General features: G+C 17.5%; 2 protein-coding genes across 2 annotated transcripts; both read left to right on the top strand.

Annotated features, from left to right (window-relative positions):
* Positions 1 to 2,416: 2,416 nt before the first annotated feature.
* LOC128951862 (uncharacterized) lies at positions 2,417 to 5,277 on the top strand. Its single transcript, XM_054297149.1, has 5 exons — positions 2,417 to 2,823; positions 2,918 to 3,376; positions 3,840 to 4,109; positions 4,191 to 4,610; positions 4,773 to 5,277. Exons 1-5 carry the CDS (start codon positions 2,664 to 2,666, stop codon positions 5,243 to 5,245), a joined length of 1,782 nt encoding a protein of 593 aa, XP_054153124.1. The 5' UTR covers positions 2,417 to 2,663; the 3' UTR covers positions 5,246 to 5,277.
* Positions 5,278 to 6,883: 1,606 nt separating this feature from the next.
* On the top strand, positions 6,884 to 21,489 carry LOC128951554 (uncharacterized). Its single transcript, XM_054296801.1, has 4 exons — positions 6,884 to 6,924; positions 7,334 to 7,732; positions 7,813 to 8,060; positions 21,481 to 21,489. The coding sequence occupies exons 2-4, from the start codon at positions 7,339 to 7,341 to the stop codon at positions 21,487 to 21,489; spliced, it is 651 nt and encodes a 216-aa protein (XP_054152776.1). The 5' UTR covers positions 6,884 to 6,924; positions 7,334 to 7,338.
* Positions 21,490 to 21,800: the final 311 nt, after the last annotated feature.

Raw genomic sequence — 21,800 nt, 5'->3', positions numbered from 1 at the left:
TTTTCAATTGATTTCAGAAATCAACCGACCGATAGGCCGGACATTAAAAAAATAGTAATAATAATAATACAGTATTTGTTAAATAATTTTTTTTAATTGTTATATTTATATTTTGTTAATTATAGATAGATATTAGTTTCAAATGTATTTTGTTGTACACTAAATCACATATAGATAGTATATATATATATAAATCATTATTCAATATAAATTTAATTAATTTATAATAATATTAATACAGGATTATTGGTTTATAATTTTTGTTAAATACATTATAAAATCTATAAAATAATTAAAGATTTTTATTTTATATTATTATTTTTTAAAAAAATATTAAGTTTTTAATAATTATTTAATCTGTTTAAACTGTAGTATTTTATAAAAATTTAATTTATATTTTGTATATTCATTTAATGCATAATTATTGATCACCAGTTGCAGTATATCTTAATTATTTTATTGTAAATAATTATTATAAAAATTAAATATTATTTAATTGTATTGAAATTAATTTTTATAGTAAAAAATAACTAAACATAATAATATTTATATCACATATTTTAACATTTTATTTAAAAAAAATAAACTTTTTAAATTTAATTGGTAATACTTTAAATAATCAATTTAATTATTTGAAAATTAACTATTTATGTGTATAAATATTAATTACTAAATGTTTTTACAGTATTTATAATACAGTATTAATAAAAAATTACCAGTAAGTGAAAGTTATTTTTTTAAAATTAAAAATAAACAATTGATAAAAATAATTGATTAATTAAAAAATAAAATAAATGCTATTTGATTACATTTATGAAAAATAATCTGTTAATGTAAATTACTGTAAGTTTAAAAATTAAAAAAAATTGTTATTAATATTGATACTAATTTATCATTTTAATTATAGATTTTATAAAGTATTATAACATATAAAATACATTACATATAATAATAGTTGAAACTTTTTACTTGTATTTATTAAATTAAATTAAGTTTGAATATTTATATTTTACTAATTTATCTAATTATTTATAGTTTATTGATTTAATTTTTGTATATTTAATTAGCTGCTATTATATATAAATATACTATAATAATATATAATTAATTGTAATAATAAAGACAACTATACAACAATAATCATATATAAAATGTGCTTGTTAAATAACAATAAAATCACTAATTTAATGTATAATTTATATGAATCATAATTAAACATTAATGTGTATTTTTTGTTGTTGATAAAATTGATTGACATATATAATAATATTAATTGTTTATAAAGTTTTATAGTTAGTATTTAATAGTATTTTTTTGCTAATATTTTTCAAAATAAATTAAATTATTATGTAATTAATTGTTACAGTATTATAATTTACAGTAATAATAATTATAATAATAATATGATGTTTATGTTTTATCACAGTTTGTATATTTGAATAAATTTAAGATATATTTTTCAATGTCATATCATATATATAATATATTGTAAACATTTTTAAAAATAAATGTGTTTTATAAATATATATTTTATTTATTTAGAAATATGTTTTAGTTTCATATCCCATAATTTTATGAGTCATTCAATAGATATGATATTTTTTGTCTATTCATATAAAATTACATATATATATATATATATATATAACTATATATAAAAAATAAAGTATTGATGCAACAACAACAACATCATTAATTTTTTAATTAAATTATTTTTTAAATAAAAAAATTAATTAATTATAAATTAATTATTATTTCTAAATTGTGATTAATTAAATATTTTTTTTTTAAATTGAGTTTTAATATAAAAATAATATTCATAATTTATAATTCAAATCAACATTAAATAAATTTTTAATTTATTTTCCTTATTAATATTTTTGTTAATATTAAAATATATAAGTTACTAATTATATAAAACCTTATAAATATTATATATATTAAATTACATTTACATTTATTTATATTTCAAGTGTTTTCAAGTCTCTTGCATATACTGTATGTCATATAATAATAATAATAATATTTGAGAGAAGTTATAGTAACGGATAAAAAATATATTATTATTATTATTGATTTTAATTATAATATAATAATAATAATAATAATAATAATAATAATAATAATAATAAGTAATTTTATGTTTGCATTTAAATACCAGTATTTTTTTGTTGTATGTCTAGTAAAGTAAATGTAATGAATATTTATCTCAAAATGTGATAAAATTTCATATCATTTATATTATTAATATTATTGCTATACATTATGATTGTGTGTTTGGCTAAAGTTTATTATAACAATTTTTTTTAGTTAATTTGAAACGTTATACAAAAAAATTGTAATAATATATTTATTTTTTTTAAATAATTATTATTAAGTGTTTTTTATTAAGTCTAGTAAGTGTTGAGACACTCACAGTATATAATCAATGTTTTTATAGACATTGAATAAAATTTATTTTTTTATTTGCTAAGTGTTTGTAAAAAATAAAATAAAAATTCAATAAAATCAGCAAATGTTTAATTATTAACAACAAAAAACATATTTGTTTGGATATATTTATTTGCTTAGAAAAACAATTAACATTAAACTAATTTTTTTAAATATTAAAAAAAATTGTTTTAACTATTGTGTTGTGTAAAACAATTGGTATTTTTTAAATAATGGGTTCAGTAATTGTCGTCAATAATAATAGCTATATAATTGTGACGATAGCCATGCTATCAATGTTGTTGTTGACTATTGAGACATCAACTATAACAACAACAACAACACCAACACCATCGCCAAGTCCTACACCTACGCCACAAGTTTATCAAACGTGTTAGTAGTAGTTAATAATTAATTAAAAATTAAATTAATTAAAAAGAAAACAAATTTTATTATTATTTATTTTATTAATATATTTTTTTAACAGATAATTTGTATGATATATGTAGTCAACGTAATGTCAATCAAATTCAATTAAAAGTCAATGAAAATAAGGGATCAGTTATACCGGCTATTCTCTATCTGTTAGTCAATGATAATGTTAGTCAAGTAAATGCCAATCAAACAACACCAACAAAGACAACGACACCGATAACAGACTGTGCCATCCGATTGACAATTGGTTCAGCAATTCAATGGCCAAAGTCTAACGGATTTATTGTCGGCATCGATGACCTACTGATGGGCGATAGGGATAGTATAGAAATTGTCGGATCAGATCATATGGTTATCAATTGGTCTAAAAATAATACTAATAGTAGTGGTGTTGCCTATGGTGTCGTCAAGGGTGCTGTTTTCAATGGTACCGACTTTCTAGATATAAGGTTTAGATCCGATAATTTGTTTAATACTATTAGACTTCAATTGATTATAACACCATTTGAAGGTATTATAATTATTATTATTAGGGGTGATTCACATAATACTTTTGCACTTTAGGGGAGTAGGGGGTCGGACAATGCTATTTTTTTGCATACGAGGGGTAAAGGGGGAGGGGTAGAGACCTTAATAACTTTGGTATTTAGAGATAATATTTTATTTCTTAGTAATGATTATGATGGGGTGGGGTTGGGGTTGGGGTTGGGGTTTGGGTTTGGGTTTGGGTTTGGGTTGGGGTTGGGGTTGGGGTTGGGGTGGGGGTTAGCGGTTAGGGACATGTGAACCTAATTTTTTAAATGACTATCATGCAAACAATTGAGAACATAGGGGTGGGACGGGGTCTAGATAAAAGTGCGATGGTAATATCTGAATCTCCCCTTACTTTACATATTTTACAGATAAATATTGAAGTTTTGAAACTTTAATTTTTGTGATTTGTTTTATTTTATATATATATATATATCTATTAGAACCGCTATTTGATTATTGTTTGTCAACCGATGATAGCAAATGTTTAGTAAATAATAGTAGCAAACAATGTATACCAAGAAGTTTGAGATGTGATGGCCATCGCAATTGTGCCAATGGTGACGATGAGATCAATTGTGGTGATAATGATGATCAATACACAACAATATTACCACAAAATACTACTACTACTACTGGTGATGACAACTACAACAACAACACTGATACTATTGATACAGATTTATCATTGAAAAACACCACTTATAATGAATGTTTGTATTGATTATTATAAATAGTTTTTTTTTAATTTTTAAAAATTAATACAATTTTTTTTTTAAATATTAATTTGATAGACAACTTGAAAAAAATTTGTCAAAATAGTAGTAGTACTGTCAATGGTATCAATGGGATTATCAACCTAAGCAGCACCGGCAGCACCGGTACCAACAACAACAGTACTAACATACCGGCCATTATCTATCTGTTAGCTGATGACAATAAAAACTTGTCGCTAACCAACTGTACCATTAGATTTGTGACGCCCAGCAAAAAAGGTCTACTACTCGGTGTCGACAGTCTAGCTATAGGTACCGGTGATTATCTGGCTATCGGTTCTGGGGATAAACAACAGCGAGAAGTAGATTGGTTTCACAATAGTACTGGTAGTCAAGTAGGACTGGCCTTCAAGACAAATGTCCAAATAGTTGACCTAACATTTCACGGGGGAAATGCTAGTAATTCAAGTTTCTCATTGATTATGACACCCTATGATGGTTAGTATATACATACATATATATATATATACTATAATATTAATAAGTTTTATATATCCTGATATTTTTTATATAAAAAAACTAATTAATTAATTAATTAAAATAACTTTTTTTTGTTAATTAATTTTTAACTTAACCATTTGGTTGAAAAACTAAAAATAGTGCCAATTATGGGCTATTGTTTTTCAACGTCAAATCTCAAATGCCGTACACCATATGGCGATGACTACCAGTGCGTATCCAAACAATACCAGTGCGATGGTCATCGTAACTGTGCCAATGGTGAGGATGAAAGTAAATGTCCCAGACCGGTACCATCTACAACAACAACACCACCCACTCCTACTACTACTACTACTACACCTGAACCTAAACCTACTACTAGTACTTCACCAAAACCATCAACAACAACAACAACGGCAGCGCCAACACCTAAACCAACTACAAAACCGGGACCAACACCAGCACCGTCACCAACACCCAGTCCATCGACACTAAGTGGCGGTCAAATAGCCGGCATTGTTATCGGCGTATTGATTGCTGCCCTGTTGTTGGTCTTTATTGTCTATAAAGTTGTTAAAAAACGTCAAAACGGTGGTATAAATAGCGGTTATTCACCCGTTAATGATAATTGATTGATCACAACAACAATAAAAAATTAATTAATTAATTAATTAATTAATTAATTAATTAATAACAATAACAAAATATTTGTTTTCTACTATAGTTTTTTTGTTATTTAAATTTTTTTGTTATTTGTTTTTAACTTTAAATAATTTACTAAAAACTTCTATAAATTAATTTAACATAAATGATTACTATTCATATTAATTGATAAAAATTTATAAAATTTAATATAATTGATGGTAACTATTAATTAATTTTTATTTCTAAAAGTTTTAACAAAAAAATTATTTTCTAACAACTATTTCTATAATATTTTATTTTTATTGATAATTCATAATTTTTGTTAAAAATGTGAAAAATATTGTATCGCTATTAATAATTGTAATATTGATAATTATATATTTTTATTTTTAAAATAAATACTTATTACTTATAAATACTTAATAAATATTATTAATGATAATTAAAATTATTATAAAAAAATCATATATTTTTTAAAAATACAGTATTTTATACAATTATTAGTAAACTTTTTAGTTATTGATATACAGTACATGTATATTAAATAATACTAAACTGTAGTCATATTTAAAAAATTTATTAAAAAAAATTATGAATAATTTAAGCCATAGTTTAAAAATAATAAATAATATTAACTAGAATTTCATCGAAAAAATCGTGGGTTTTAGACATAGGTTTACACATTATTTTTACAATAAGTTATTACAATAAAAACATTAAAAGTAAATAAAAACAAAATTTGATAAATAAGGAAATTATGTAATATGTCTAATAACTGTTAACTCATTGCTAATTATATATAATTTAAACAAAAAATTATGATTAGTTTTGTGTAGTTTCACTATACAACAAAAATAAATGATTAAACAATATTTTTATGTATAATATATTGTATATTATATTACTTTACTTTTAATAATAACCTTCAAAATTACTAATTTTATAAAAGCATACAATTTTTTTGTTAAATATAATAAAAACACATTATTATTAAGTATTATTAATTATAACATATATGTATTAGTTATGATATGACATGACATTAATATTAGCAATTAGTTTGTTTGTATGTATCATATGTAACACACATACAAATTAATAAAATTAATTTTTAAAAAATGCTTTTTAAAATTGTTTAACTAAATAATAATTGTTTAATCTATTGATAAATTATTATATATTATTAAATGTATTAGTATTTTCTATAAAAAAATTATATAAATATAGTATATTTCAATATTTTAATGTAAAACACTTGAAACTTTTATATACCTTATATTTGGTATATATATATATATATATTATATTATATTTTATTATAAGATAATCATAATGATTATAACCATAACTATTTATTATTATTTTATTTTTGTAAAACAGTTACAATAAATTGTGTCTACAGTATTAATATATTATATAACAACAACAACAAAATATGTGATAAAATAATAATAAATCTAAAAACTATTGTTGTATTGTTTTATTTATTAATATGGAGTTTTATTTTTTTTATAAATATACAGTATATTTGTTTATTTGATTAATAAATAAATAAATAATAACCAGTAAAAACTTATAATGTTTTTAATAAATTATATAATTTTAATAATATTAGTTTCAGCTAATTGTTTAAATCATCATCATCATCCATTAACATATACAACATGTAAGTTATTAAAAAAAATATTTTAATTTAAATTAATTAATAATAACAACAATTATAAAATAAATCTAATTTTAAATTTATTTAACACCTAATTTAGTTACTATTATTTTTTACTTTATTATATTTTTAGTTTATTATAATATAATTATTATTAATTAATAATAACAACAAATATTTTTTTAAATAATCTAATTATAAATTTATTTAACACCTAATTTAGTTATTATTATTTTTTAGTTTATAATAATAATAAAATAATTAATAATAACGACAATTTTAAAATAAATCTAACTTTAAATTTATTTGACACTATTATGTTACTATTATTTTTTAGTTTATTATTTCTTAAGTTTATTATAATATAATAATTATTATTATAAATATATATTTAATTGTCTATTTTGTTTAGATTTTATGCAATACTATTGTGACCAAAATCATGACCGACGGATATTAGTTACCGATTACCGAAAATTTTCGACATTTACATTGAGATCGGCACCGATCGGGTCGTTGCCAGTGTCTAACCGTAGATGTCATACAATGATTTTGGGGACAGATATCAATATCAAGGGTTTTATTATTACTGTCCAATCGCTATCACTAACTAATAGTAATAGTGATAATAATAATAATGGCTGTGAAGATCATATAGTAATTGATAATCAATACAAATGGTGTCAAACATCGGATTCAACAAAAAGTTTGACTAAATTTTTAGACAATAATAATAATCACTTAACTGTTGAGTTTAATACCGGTTCAAACAGTACTGCAGAGTTTGAGTTTACAATAACAGCATTTAGTGGTAAAAAAACATATTTAAAAAAAATATTTAAAACTATTTTTCATTGTAATAATTATTATGATTTTTTTTTAAATCTACAGGTGTTTGGAACCATACCTGTCCTAAACCTGGGGATACCATTAGGTGCGATGGCGGCCAACAACTATGTATATACAATGGCCTGGAATGTGATGGTAGAGCTAACTGTCCCAATGGTAGCGATGAACACGACTGTCCTATTTTGTTATTATTAAACAATACTAACAACAGTGACGATGATTATGATAATAATGATTTAGTAGACTATAGTTTATATGATAATAATAACCAGTCAAACATGTCATCAACTGTTATAATATCTAATGAAAAAAATTATTTACTATTAAATACAACTAACAAATCAAATAAATTAATTGCAAAACAATTTTTGGTAAATCAAAGTCAATATCAATATACTAGTCAACAGTTTTCAAGTCAACAAATAATTATTTTAGTCATAACTATGACACTAATTGTAATACTTATGATAATAACAACACTATTAATGTATAAAAAACATTTGAATAATAATAATAATAATAATACTAGTAATCAAATACAATATAGACCTATTAATTATTAATTAAATTTTTAATAATAATTAAATATAAATTGTATTTATTTATATTATTGTTAATCATGAATAATATTAATATATATATATATATAAATATTTGTAATAAAAATATATTTTATAATAATAAATATAAATTCAATAAAAAACCAAAAAATATAGTTTATGTTTAAAAAACTAAAATTTTAAAGTAATTAATAAAGTTAGAAAAGTTAAAATAATATTGAATTTTATAATTAATATTAATTAATACAAATTGCTCAATATAGTTACTATTATAATTAATTTATAAAAATTAATTAATATGTCTTGGTAACCCCTTTCTAATAATTTGTTTGTTAAAGTTATATTAATTTATTAGTTTTTAAAAATAAAGTAATTTATAGCAGTTTAATGATTATTAATTTTTTTATTTTATAATTTAAACAAAACTAATCCTAATCTTTATGTTTTATTAATAATATTAAATAATATCACAAATAACTGACTGAAAAAAATAAAACTGTAAATAATATAATATTTTAAATATTTTAAAGTTTTATAAAAGTCTATTTTATATATAAATAGGTAAATCAAAAATATGTAAATAATCTATTTATAATTAGATTTTTTTTAAAAGTAAATTTAATTAATAATACATCAATAATAACAAATATAGTATACTATAAATATAGTATATACAACTAATCAACTATTAATCTTTAAACAATAAAATAATATTATATTAAAACTTAAATTATAAATGTTATAAATTAAAAAATATATATATATAATTATTAATATTATTTATAATTACAATTAATTAATACAAACTTCTCAATATAGTTGCCATAATAATTAACTGATAAAAAAATTAATAGCTCATAAGTTTGGTTACTAATTATTAGTGTATTGATTAATAATTTTTTATACTCTATTAAATAGTTGTTATAATAGTTGCCAAAAAACGTCAAATAGTTGTTAAAATAGTTATTTAAACTGTATTAAATAGTTGTATATAATTTCCAAAAAAGCCAAATAGTTATTGAAATAGTTATTTATTTTCTTATAAATATTTCAACTGATATATAATTCACTTGTTTTCAGCATATTTACAAAAATTATTTATATAAATAAACTTAATATTTCTATTGTTAAAAATGTAATATGAGTTGATAACAGTTTACACATTTTATATAATTTATATAACTATTACTTTATGTTTTTACTTATATTTGAGCAATATTTTTCAATTTAATGCTTATATTTTACAATTTAATGCTTATATTTTTCAAAATAACTGAAATAGTTATTTATAAGTTTTTATAGTTGCTAACCTAAGAAATAGTTATTTATAGTTATAATAAAATTTCGGAAATAGCGTCCACTGGTCAACTTCGGTGGACATTCTAAGTCCCAGTTATAAGCGTTAAACCAACAAAATAATTTTTTTAGTTGGAAATCAAGACACTACTAATTATTTATGAATTTAGTTTATTTATTTATTATTATTGAAAATAAAATAATATATATAGTTTTATAATAAAAATTTTATTTTATTTTCAAATAAAATAATCAGCATAACTAATTATAATAAAAATATTTTTAAAAAATTATATTAAAAGATTTAATAAAAATATATGTTTAAATATTAATGTAATAAATTATAAAATGTAATACTATAATAACCTTATTAATTATAAATAAATTAGAATATTAAAAATATAAAATAATAATTAAATAAAATAAATTATAAAAATATTTTTGTTTTAATTAATAAATTTATTTATTATAAAATTTCGTCTGATGAACAATATTTAATTAATTGTTTTAATTTTGTATTTGACTAAACAATTTTTTAAATACAAATTATTACAATTTTAATTTATTTGTAATACAGCACAACAATTAATTATACAATAATAATTATTATGTATTAAAATAAAGTTTAAGTTTAACTATTTTATTTATATATATTAAAAAATATACATATAGTACTGTAAAATAAAATTGATTAGAATATATTTTAAATAAACCTTAGAAAATTTTAAAATAAAAAATAGTGTATTGTATATACAGTATATTGAATAATATTTTTAATAATAGTAAAAATTAAAAATAACTGTAACTAATAATATAATTGTTTATTATTATTATATATATTTAATAGAGATAACAAAGCATTTAGTCAACAAAAGAGCCTAACATATTAATAAAATATTTAAATTATAATTTATTTTTTATTTTAATCAACATAAGTATATTATATAAAAAAAATTTTAAAACAAACTTTAGTTAAGTTTAAATAATAAATGCTAAAAATATTTTATTATTATTTTAATAAAATTATAAAATTAATTTTTATAAATAAATTATTAGAAGAAAGACAATTAAATCGCTTTTTTATTAATTATCCTTAATTTTTACTTAAATATAATTTATATTGACAATAAAATATGTTTTAAATTTTCTAAACAAAAAAAAATTATGATATTTATTAGTTTTGTTGTTTCAACATTTTTATTTTTTATGACTATTTAATTAAGTGTAATAGTAAATTATTAAATTATATAAAATGTATAAAAATCCTATGTATTTATAAATATAATGATAAATGCCTACAAGTTAAACAATATTTAGTTTAAATTAAACAATATTTTAGTATTAATTTTAAATAATAAATTTTATTTTATAATTAAAATAGTTTATTAACTATAAAAATTTTAATTCATAAATACACGTCCAGTCTAATATTATTTATTTATAAATAATAAATTTAATATATTAATGCTTAACTATAAAATATTACAGTTTTTTATTAAATAATTGTTATGATTATAATTTAATTGTTTTTTTAATGAAATAAATAAATAGATTTTTAATAGATTTAATTTTAATTATTTTTTTAAAAATGTAATTATAAATATTAGTTTTGCTAGCTGAAAATATTATTTTACCATATTATATTTATAAACACTATTATCTTAATTTTGATAAACTTAGGGAAACCCAATTTCAATTCATTGACTAAAAAACATTAAACTTATATTTAATTACAAAACAGTTACTATAAATTGTTTAAATAGATTTTTTTTATAAATAATTACAATAATATAATAATAATTAAGATACAATAAATAATATAAATAATTAATTAATTGTTTTAAGTTAAATTCTATGTAAATATATATAAATATAAATTAATATTTATATTTTGATTATAATAATTTTTAATTAAACATATATTTATATAAAATATATAAAAATTAAATTCAATAAATTAAATACATTTAGTTTTTTCCACATTACGGGCACCTATATTTATAAAATTAAATATTGTAAATTAATTAATAGACAATATTTCATTGGTAGAGACATTAAGCACGTTCGCAATTAGATAATATTTTATTTATTGTGGTGGGGGGGGGGGGGTAGCGGTTAGGGACAAGCGAACGTAATATTTTTAAATGACCATGCGAACAATTGCGAACATAGGGGAGGGAGGGGGTCTAGATTTCTTAAAAAGTGCGAACGTAATATGTGAACAACGCCTAATTTAAAAAAAATAATTAATGTCATTTACATTAACAATATAAAAAATTTTACTCAGAAATATAAATATATATGAATTAAATCCAATAAATTAAATGCATTTAAACTTTTCTACATTATGGACACCTGTATTTATAATATTAATATTGTATATTAATTAATAGAAATATTTCATATAAAAAAGTTAGTTTTTAATTGAAAAAAATTAATAGTATAAATATATAATCAACATAAAATTATAATTAATAATAATAATAACAAATAAACAATTTAATCAATTTAAAAGGTAATATAATTTTTATATTCTAAACATATATCTAAATATATATATATTAGGTTTTAAATATTAAATTATAGTTTTTATTATAAAATATTAATAGAAATAATTAAAAATTAAAATAAATAATCTATTATAATTATGATCATAAACTGTAAATTAATAAACTTAAAACAATGTTAATTAATAAAAGATTAATCGATAATTATTTAATATGGCGGCAAAATTTTTAAAAAATAAGATAAATTTTAACGTTTAGAATTTTATAAAGTATCAAATATAAGATATAAAATTATTATTTTGATCTATATAATAACTGTTTATTTTGTTATACTGAATCATTTGATACCACACATGACTATAGTTGAGTATACATTTTAGTATTATTGTATACTATTTAAATTTGCAATCACAAAATAATTACTATATTTATAATAACAGTTTAATTAATTAAAATTAATCCTTCAATATATCCTTAAGTATATCCTTAACCCTAAAATCTAATATTATTGATTTCTCATACTTGATATACAATATATTTATTTTATTTTTATGTATTAAACAATTATAATATAATCATACGCAATAAATAATTATATTATAATTGCTTAAAATAATTGAATTATTATAGCGGGAATTATAATTATTTTATTACAATAACGATCAATAAGATAGACAGTGATGAGTTAGTCATATACTATATGTATATAAATAGTGATTACACGATCATCATTGAAAAAGATACCGTGAGATGATGGATCACTCCTATGGGTCGATCGGTTTGTTTGATTGGTTAATAACTAGACTCATAGGAATTATTCATCGCATGGTATCTTCTTCAATGATGATCGTGTAATCACTATTTTATATATATATATATATATATATATCATTTTCATTTCAGATAAAGAAATCCTATATTACTGTTTATCTTATCGATAGTTTAGTTAACTGTTGGCTAAAAAATTAGTATAATTAATAAAATACTAAAAATAATACCCGCTGTAATAATGCAATAATTTAAGCAATTATGAAAAATTAGTTGAAAATTTTGTGCAAAATTTTTCAATTATTACTAATCATACTTATATGATAGTATCTTATTTGATACTTATTGTATTAATATATTGACAAAATGATAGTTAAAAAAAATTCAGATTTTGAAATACATGATTTACTATTTGGTAAATCAAATGTAATCAAATTTATTATTTTAATTAATAATTATAAAATAAATTAGCTATTAATAACATTAGTTTAACATAATCGTCTCGTAAAGAAACATTATACCCAAGTCTTAAAAATAAAACTAATATAATTGAGACAAAAAAAATCAAATATTTATTCAGTAGATTATCCCAAAACAGTTGCGACATATGATAGAGAATTGTTTGATAATTTATGTTTAGATATAGTTACTATTAATGATTGTATTAATAAATGTATTATAATATCATTAAATTTTTCTATAGAAAATGCTAGTTATAAAATGTTTAGAAAAACATATAAATCAATAGCTAAATATTCTAAAAAATTGCTTAATTAATTGCAAATTAATTACTGCACTGTAAATTTGAATCATTCAATAATCAGTCACTTGTTATGATTATATTGAAAACAACTCATTAGAAAATAACTATCAACTAATAGTATCAAATAGCGATAATGAAGAAATAAGTTATTATAACATTACATTAAAAATATCATATTTACAGTATATAAATGACATGTCGAGCGCGATTTTGTCTATGGTTTGGCGTATCAGTTACTATTATGGTAAAAATATTTTACAAAAAACGCGACAATTGATAGATAATTGTTTAATAATTTATGTTTAGAAATAGTAAGTAGTGATGAATGTATTTTACATCCAATGATTCATTCAATAGAAAATGTTAGTTACATAAAAATTTTAGTCAAACATATATACATCATAAGTTAATTATGGCAAAAATTGTTTATTTAGTTGTAAAATATTACAGCATCTTAAATATAACTCGTTCAATTTAGTTACTTATTATGATTATATTGAAACAAAGAATTCACTAAAAAAATAATTATAAAATCATAGTATCAAATAGCAAAAAACCAAGAAATTAGTTATTACATTACATTGAAAATTTCATATTTACAATATATTAACTATATGTCGAGTTCTATCGGTTTATGGTTTGGCGTTTCTGTAATAATAATTTTAAAAAATAATTGAAAGTGATTAATCATATATATATAACTAGTGATCACACGATCATCATTGAAGAAAATACCTGTCTTTCTTATTGATCGTTTAATTAATTATTGGTTAACAATTAGTATATGTAACAAAATAATAAAAATATTACCCAGCTGCTTGATTGCTTTTTATATTTTTTTTGTTTAATACATAATAATAAAATATCTATAATGTATATATCAAATATGTGATATCTACAATATTAGATTATAAGGCTAAGGATATAATTTATTGTACGAAATAACTATCCGAAACATTAACAATATTACCGTAATGTAAATATGAGTCATTCAATTTAGTTACTTATTATGATTATTATGGAAAAAAGAATTAAAAACTAATTATAAAATCATAGTATCAAATAGCAATAACCAAGAAATTTGTTATAACATTACATTAAAAATATCATATTTACAATATATTAATGACATGTAAAGTGCGATTGGTCTATGATTTGACGTTTCAGTTATTATGATCGTAAAAAAATTTACAACTAAAAATATTAAAATACTTGTTTGTAAAATAATTGTAAAATTTCTGTCCGAAAAAAACAACGCCCAATAAAAGTTAAAAAATTGATAATGCTAATAATAATAATAATAATAAAATGATGATGATGATTGTTGTGACAAGGACAACAATTTATATATAACAAAAAATCTAAAGGTATTCTTAATATAAATATTAATTTAATTTATTAAAATATATATATTTATAATTATTATATTTTTTTATTACTATAGGTTACAGCTGTTTAATAATAATAATAATATTAATAAATAAAGTTGATGTTGAACTATTATTAAAATTATTAGTGTTTATTCATAGCAACTCTAAACCATATGTATCCAATCATATGTTGTCGTTGTTGTTGTTGGTGTTGTTGTTGTTATCAAATCAAATGTATATATTGTGACGGTTTGGGTTTATATTTTACCGTCAAATTGCCCGTAAAGTAAAATTTACGAAGCAATAAGCAATGCGGTGTATGTATGATAGAGAACTGTGACGTAATTATTGTAAGAATATATATATATATAATTATTTAGTAATTTTAATCTAATTAATAAATATATCTAATAAATTGATTTTTTCAATTAGTCAACTTTTTGTTATAATGTATTTAATTTTTAATTAAATTTAGCATAAATGTTATGCATATAAATAAATAAATAAACTTTACTACACCAAAATCTAAATTATTATTATTATTAATGTTTTGATAAAATTAAAAATTTTTAAATAAAAATTATTACAGTTTTTTTGAATAAATTTATTTTTTATTATACTAAATATATAATAATAATAACCTAATTTAATACCTAAGATATATTTTTCTAATTTAATTAATATAAATAATAAACTAATTAATCTTGCAGTAAAATTGCATATGTTAACAACATAATTTATTAAATTAAAATAATAATATATTTAATTCATTTAATACAAATTTATAAATAATTTATATTTTACTTAATACTGTATCTGATATATAATATTATATAATAAATAATATAATTATATTAAAATAATATTTTTTAAAAATAGTTTAATATGAATAAAATATTAATTCAGTTATTTTTTTAAAAATTGACGATAACAACATTGTAAGTATTATTTATGACTTAATTTTTTTTTATTTTGAATACTTAAAGTTAGTTATTTTTTTAAGTTATGATAAAAAAAACAGTAAAATAAAAAGTTTTATAAAAAAATTCACATTATGTCATAAGACAGTGTCCTTATCCTAACTTTTTTTGTTTCTAAATGTTATGATTACTACAAATTTTATAATAAAAAAATATTACAGTTTTAGTATAGTATTTGTTTTAATAAATAAATAGCTTTTTATTTTTACATATAATTAATTTCTTAATAATTTATATTATTTTATTTTAATTATGTATTATTATATCAATTATAAAAAAAACAATAACAAAAATGTTACTCATTCTATAGTCTAAAAAATAACAATAACTAATATATTTATATTATAAACCAAATAATAAAAATAGTAACAGTTTTACAATTGAAAAATATTTACAGTTTTATTATATTTAATTGCACCAATAATTAAATAAGATTTATTTTTTAAAATTTAACTAATTTCTAAACTATTTTATTAATAATAATATTATTATAAAACAATAATTAGTATAAAAAACTTTAGTTATTTGAAAGAATTAAATGTCAATATTAAATAAGTAATAATATGTGTATATAAAATTATTTTTAAATAAAAGTCTTTTACATTAACAATACAATAATTTTTAATTAAAAATTTATATATATATATGAATTAAATCCAATAAATTAAATACATTTAGATATTTCGACATTATGGACACCTATATTTATAAAATTAAATATTGTATATAAATTAATAGAAATATTTCATATAAAAAAGTTACAGTTTTTAATAGTAAAAAAATAATAGTATATATATATACATAAAATTATAATTTATATATATATATAATCAACAAAAAAATTCAATTAATAGGAATCAATTTAAAAGGTAAAATAATTTTTATATTCTAAACATATATCGAAATATATATAAGGTTTAAATATTATAGTTATTATAATATCTAAATAATAGATTAAAAATTAAAAATCATGAACTTTAAATTGATAAACTTAAAACAATGTTAATTAATTAAAATTAATCAGTAATTATTTAATATTGTTAAAATTTACTAATAAATTAATTTTTTTAAATAATTTTAAAAATAAAAATTAATTAAACACACACAGGCTAACCATTAGTATTTTAATTTAGATTATTTTATTAATATAAAGATAACTAATTTTAATAGTTTTTTTTATAATTATAAATCAAAATATTTAAATTAAATATTATTAGTTTTAATATTTTTTTAAAATAAAAATTTACTTATATTATAGTAATAACAAAACAAACAAAAATCTGTAGCTAATTTGTAAATACAATAGTATTTTTGATAAATAATAAAATAATATATTTATATATATTATATATTGATAAATAATATATATAAATTGATTTTTTTGATCAGTTAACTTATTTTTGTAATTTAATTTATTTTAATTAAATTTATATTATACATATAAATAAAAAAATAGACGGACCGCATCAGATTCTAATTTAGTATTTTAATTAATGTTTAGATATAAATAAATTTTTAATATTAAAATTAATACAGTTTTTCAATAAAATTATTAAATATAAATTTCAATAGATTTTTTTCTAATTTAATTAATATGAATATAATTAAATAAATATAAACAAAAAAATCAAGGTAAATAAATTAGGTTTCAAATAATGTTAAAGTGATGTTAGTTTTTTGTGTCTTTAAATTATAAATACAATTAACAGTAAAAATAAAATAATAAAGTTTTTACAAATTTTATAAATTATAAAATATATTTATCTAATGTATGATTTATTAAGACATTTGCAAATTAAAAAAATTAAATTATTATATGATCTTAAAATTTCTATAAAATCTATTTAAAATCTATTAAGTGATATATATTGTAAAATATTAAAGTTTTATATTAAAAATCATATTATTTCTTTAACATAATTTTATTGTTTTTAATTGTTATGATTAATACAAATTTTACAATAGAAAAGTATTTACAGTTTTAATATATTATTTTTTTCCAATAAATAAATAGTGTTTATTTTTACTTATAATTAATTTCTAAATAATTTATATTAAGTATAATTACATCAATTATAAAAACAACAACAACAAAAGTTCTAACTGTAAAAAACTTTATAAATATTAAATTAATTTATATTTGTTTTAAAAATCAATATTTAGTTAAAAAATTAAACAAATTTTTTATTGATTAAAACTAATATTATTTTATTATAGTTCTTATTATTTTAGAAATTATTATTTAATAAAAATATTTTTTAGTTTGGTTTCTAAAGAATATTTATTTAAATTAATTTTTTTTTAAAATAATTTTATGGTCTAAAAAATAAACATTGATGTTTATATTAAATTTATAAAATAAGTTATGAAATAAATAAAAAGATTATTTAGATATTTTGTATATTTTCAACAAAATTAGATTTTAATTTCTAAAAAAATGTTTTTATGGCAAAATTGTATATAAAACTAAACTACAATATTTTATACTATAGGCTATTAGCAAGGTCATTTATTTTAACAGCTACCTGTTCACGTTTGCACTCTAGCTTATCTAATATATCATTTGGATCTATCACTATATCTAGGTCATAGTAAAATAAATCATATTTGTTTGTTATATTTGCTATACGATTGACCAGGTGCAATTTGCTAGGATCCAATGTAACTGTCCTAATAGGTATTACCCAATCGACAGTATCAATGGGACAATGATTATGGTAGATATCTAGTTTGATTTCTAGGCGTGAAAAATTCACCCGGTGACATTTACGACAGTAATAGACCATTAATACCATGATCCAGGAAATCTGGTTGTATTTTGCTAACTTTCCTAATGGTGTCGACACCATCATTGCCAACATATTGATAAAGTTTATAGGGAACATTGAACTTTTTGTTTAAATAAACAAGTAAATAATAATAGAAAACAATTATTTTTTATTTTATTTAATTAAGATTTTATCATTTTGACAACAACAACATTGTAAGTAATATTTATGATTTGATTATTTTGTTGCTTATTTAAATTTACTTGAACTAATTTATTTATTTTTAAGTTATAATAAAAAAATATTAAAATAAAAAATTTTATTAAGAAATTCATATTACTTTAGTGTCTTTTACTAACTTTTTAGTTTTTAAATTTTATGATAATTATAAATTTTATAATACAAAAATATTACAGTTTTAGTAAAGTATTTGTTTCAATAAATAAATAGCTTTTAAATTTAAATATTTATAAACATTTAAATTTTTATTTTAATTAAGTAATAATTCTATAGTCTAGAAAAATAACAATAATTAATATATTTATATTAAAAACTTTAAATACCAAAATTAGTAATAGATATTTTTAAAAAATAAACAAGTAAATAATATGTGCTAGTATATTAAATTAATCAAATGTTATTAATATTAATATAGAATTATTTAATAGTATATTAAAAATATTTTTTTATTAAAATATATTAATATAACTATGGATACCTAACTTTATAAAATTAATATATGTTTACATTTATTTATATTATTAATAATACATGATTTAGAGTTTTATGATAATAAAATAAATTTTTTTTTTAATTAAATATAATTGTTGTCAATATATTCTTGTTAATAATTCTAATCATAAGTATTTAATCATTTCTTTAATTTAAAAAAAATAAATAAATAATATTTAATATATGTATAATTAATATATAATTATATTTAAATAATATTTAATTAAAAACTAGTTTAGTATGAATAAAATATTATAATTAGTTATTTTTAATTAAAATAAAATAATTATTTCTATCTAATAATAGAATAAATATTTTGTAATTAATTTTTCTTATTCGGTTGAATTTACTTATAATGAAATCAAACAAAATATATACGATGGCCAATGTCCACTTAATTTTTAAAAATAAAAAAAAAATATTAACTAACTATTACTATAAATATTATTTATTTAAAAAAACTGTAAATAATAGTTTAGTTAAATTTAGTATAGTTAATAATATTAAAATATTTATAGTTTTGACATCTAAATGGTAAGTATATATATATATTAAAATATTTTTAAAATAAGTTTTAATATTTTTTATCAAATAAATCAATTTACATCAAATTATTTATATTAATTGCTGAGAGACTTAATAAATTGATTTTTTTCAGTTAGTTATATTTTATTTTAATTAAGTAATAATATGTGAAAATATAATTATTTTTAAAATAAAAGTAATTTTTGTTAAAAAAATTAATGTCATACACATTAAGAATATAATAATTTTTAATTAAACATATATTTATATAAAAATTAAATCCAATAAATTAAATACATTTCTACATTATGGGCACCTGTAGTTATCAAATTAAATATTGTATATTAATTAATAGACAATATTTACTAGAAAAAGTTACAGTTTTAATAGTAAAAAAATTAATAGTATATATATTATACATAAAATTATTAATATAAATTAATAAATTAATTAATAATAATAATATAAGCAAATAAACAATCAATTAATAGGAATCAATTCAAACGGTAATATAAATTTTATATTCTAAACATAAATATAAATATATATAAGTTTTAATTATTAAATTATAGTTTTTATTTTTAGACAAAATAGAAATAATTAAAATTTAAAATCATAATCTATTAAAATTATGATCATAAACTGTAAATTAATAAACTTAAAACAATGTTAATTAATAAAAGATTAATCAATAATTATTTAATAGTATTTAAATTATTTAATTATCTATTATATCATAAACTGTAAATTAATAAACTTAAAACAATGTTAATTAATTAAAATTATATAATAAATTTTGAATAATTTTTTTTATTTTTAAAAATTATTAATTTAATTAACTAAAATAATGTTATAAATAAAAAATTAATTAACAACAAAACAAACAAAAATCTGTAGCTCATCTGTAAATACAATAGTATTTTTAATAAATAATAAAATAATATCCAGTATATATAAACTAATTTGACTAAAACCTGTTTATATATAAATTATGTATTATCTAATTATTAAGTATATATTTAATAAATTGATTTTTTTTGTAATGTATTTTATTTTAATTAAATTTAGAATAAATTAATGTTATATATACATATAAATAAAAAAAACTACTGTGACAATATCTTATACTAATTTATTATTTTAACAAATGTTTAAATATAATAAAATTTTTTAAATTAAAATTATTACAGTTTTTCACTAAAAATATTTTTTATTATGTCAAATATAAACTAATTAATCTGTAGTAAAATCGCAACTGTTAACAATATATAATTTACTAGATTAAAATAATAATATATTTAATTTATATTATATATTAATCAATTGTATAATTTAAAAAATAATCATAACTATCATATAGTTTAATAATATTGAAAATATAAGCAAATAAATATGGTTGCTTTATTGAAAAATTTTTTTAATTTAAATTTGTTGATAATAGAACATCTAAATTACTAATATAAACGCAACACTTTAACCAAAAAATTAAATATATATTTTATATTACAGTTGTCATTAAAAATTTGGTAATAAAATCTAATACAAATAAATAAGTTTATAATAATTAAATATTAATAGGATAATGATAATGTTTTAATAAAAACTTTTTCTATAATAATTATCCAATTAAAATTCAAAAATTGTAATAATTATTAGACAAATAACAAAATATTATTTTTTAAAAAACTTTAAATCAGTCAGTACAGTATAAGTTAATCTTATATTTTATGGTTTCTAATTTTATGAAATATATAAATTTTA

The sequence above is a fragment of the Oppia nitens genome, unplaced genomic scaffold (genome assembly GCF_028296485.1).
Source record: "Oppia nitens isolate AA-2021 unplaced genomic scaffold, nextdenovo-longstitch-racon4-pilon3 scaffold1_pilon_pilon_pilon, whole genome shotgun sequence".
NCBI lineage: Eukaryota > Metazoa > Arthropoda > Arachnida > Sarcoptiformes > Oppiidae > Oppia > Oppia nitens.
This window is presented reverse-complemented; position numbering and strand designations above follow the sequence as displayed.

Excerpts from the sequence above, each read along its gene's own strand:
- LOC128951554 (XM_054296801.1), top strand. The coding sequence starts at position 7,339 with ATGCAATACTATTGTGACCAAAATCATGACCGACGGATATTAGTTACC. Across the intron at positions 7,733-7,812 it reads TACAATAACAGCATTTAGTG|GTGTTTGGAACCATACCTGT; the intron begins GTAAAAAAACAT and ends TTAAATCTACAG.
- LOC128951862 (XM_054297149.1), top strand. The coding sequence starts at position 2,664 with ATGGGTTCAGTAATTGTCGTCAATAATAATAGCTATATAATTGTGACG. Across the intron at positions 3,377-3,839 it reads GATTATAACACCATTTGAAG|AACCGCTATTTGATTATTGT; the intron begins GTATTATAATTA and ends TATATCTATTAG. Across the intron at positions 4,110-4,190 it reads AAACACCACTTATAATGAAT|ACAACTTGAAAAAAATTTGT; the intron begins GTTTGTATTGAT and ends TTAATTTGATAG.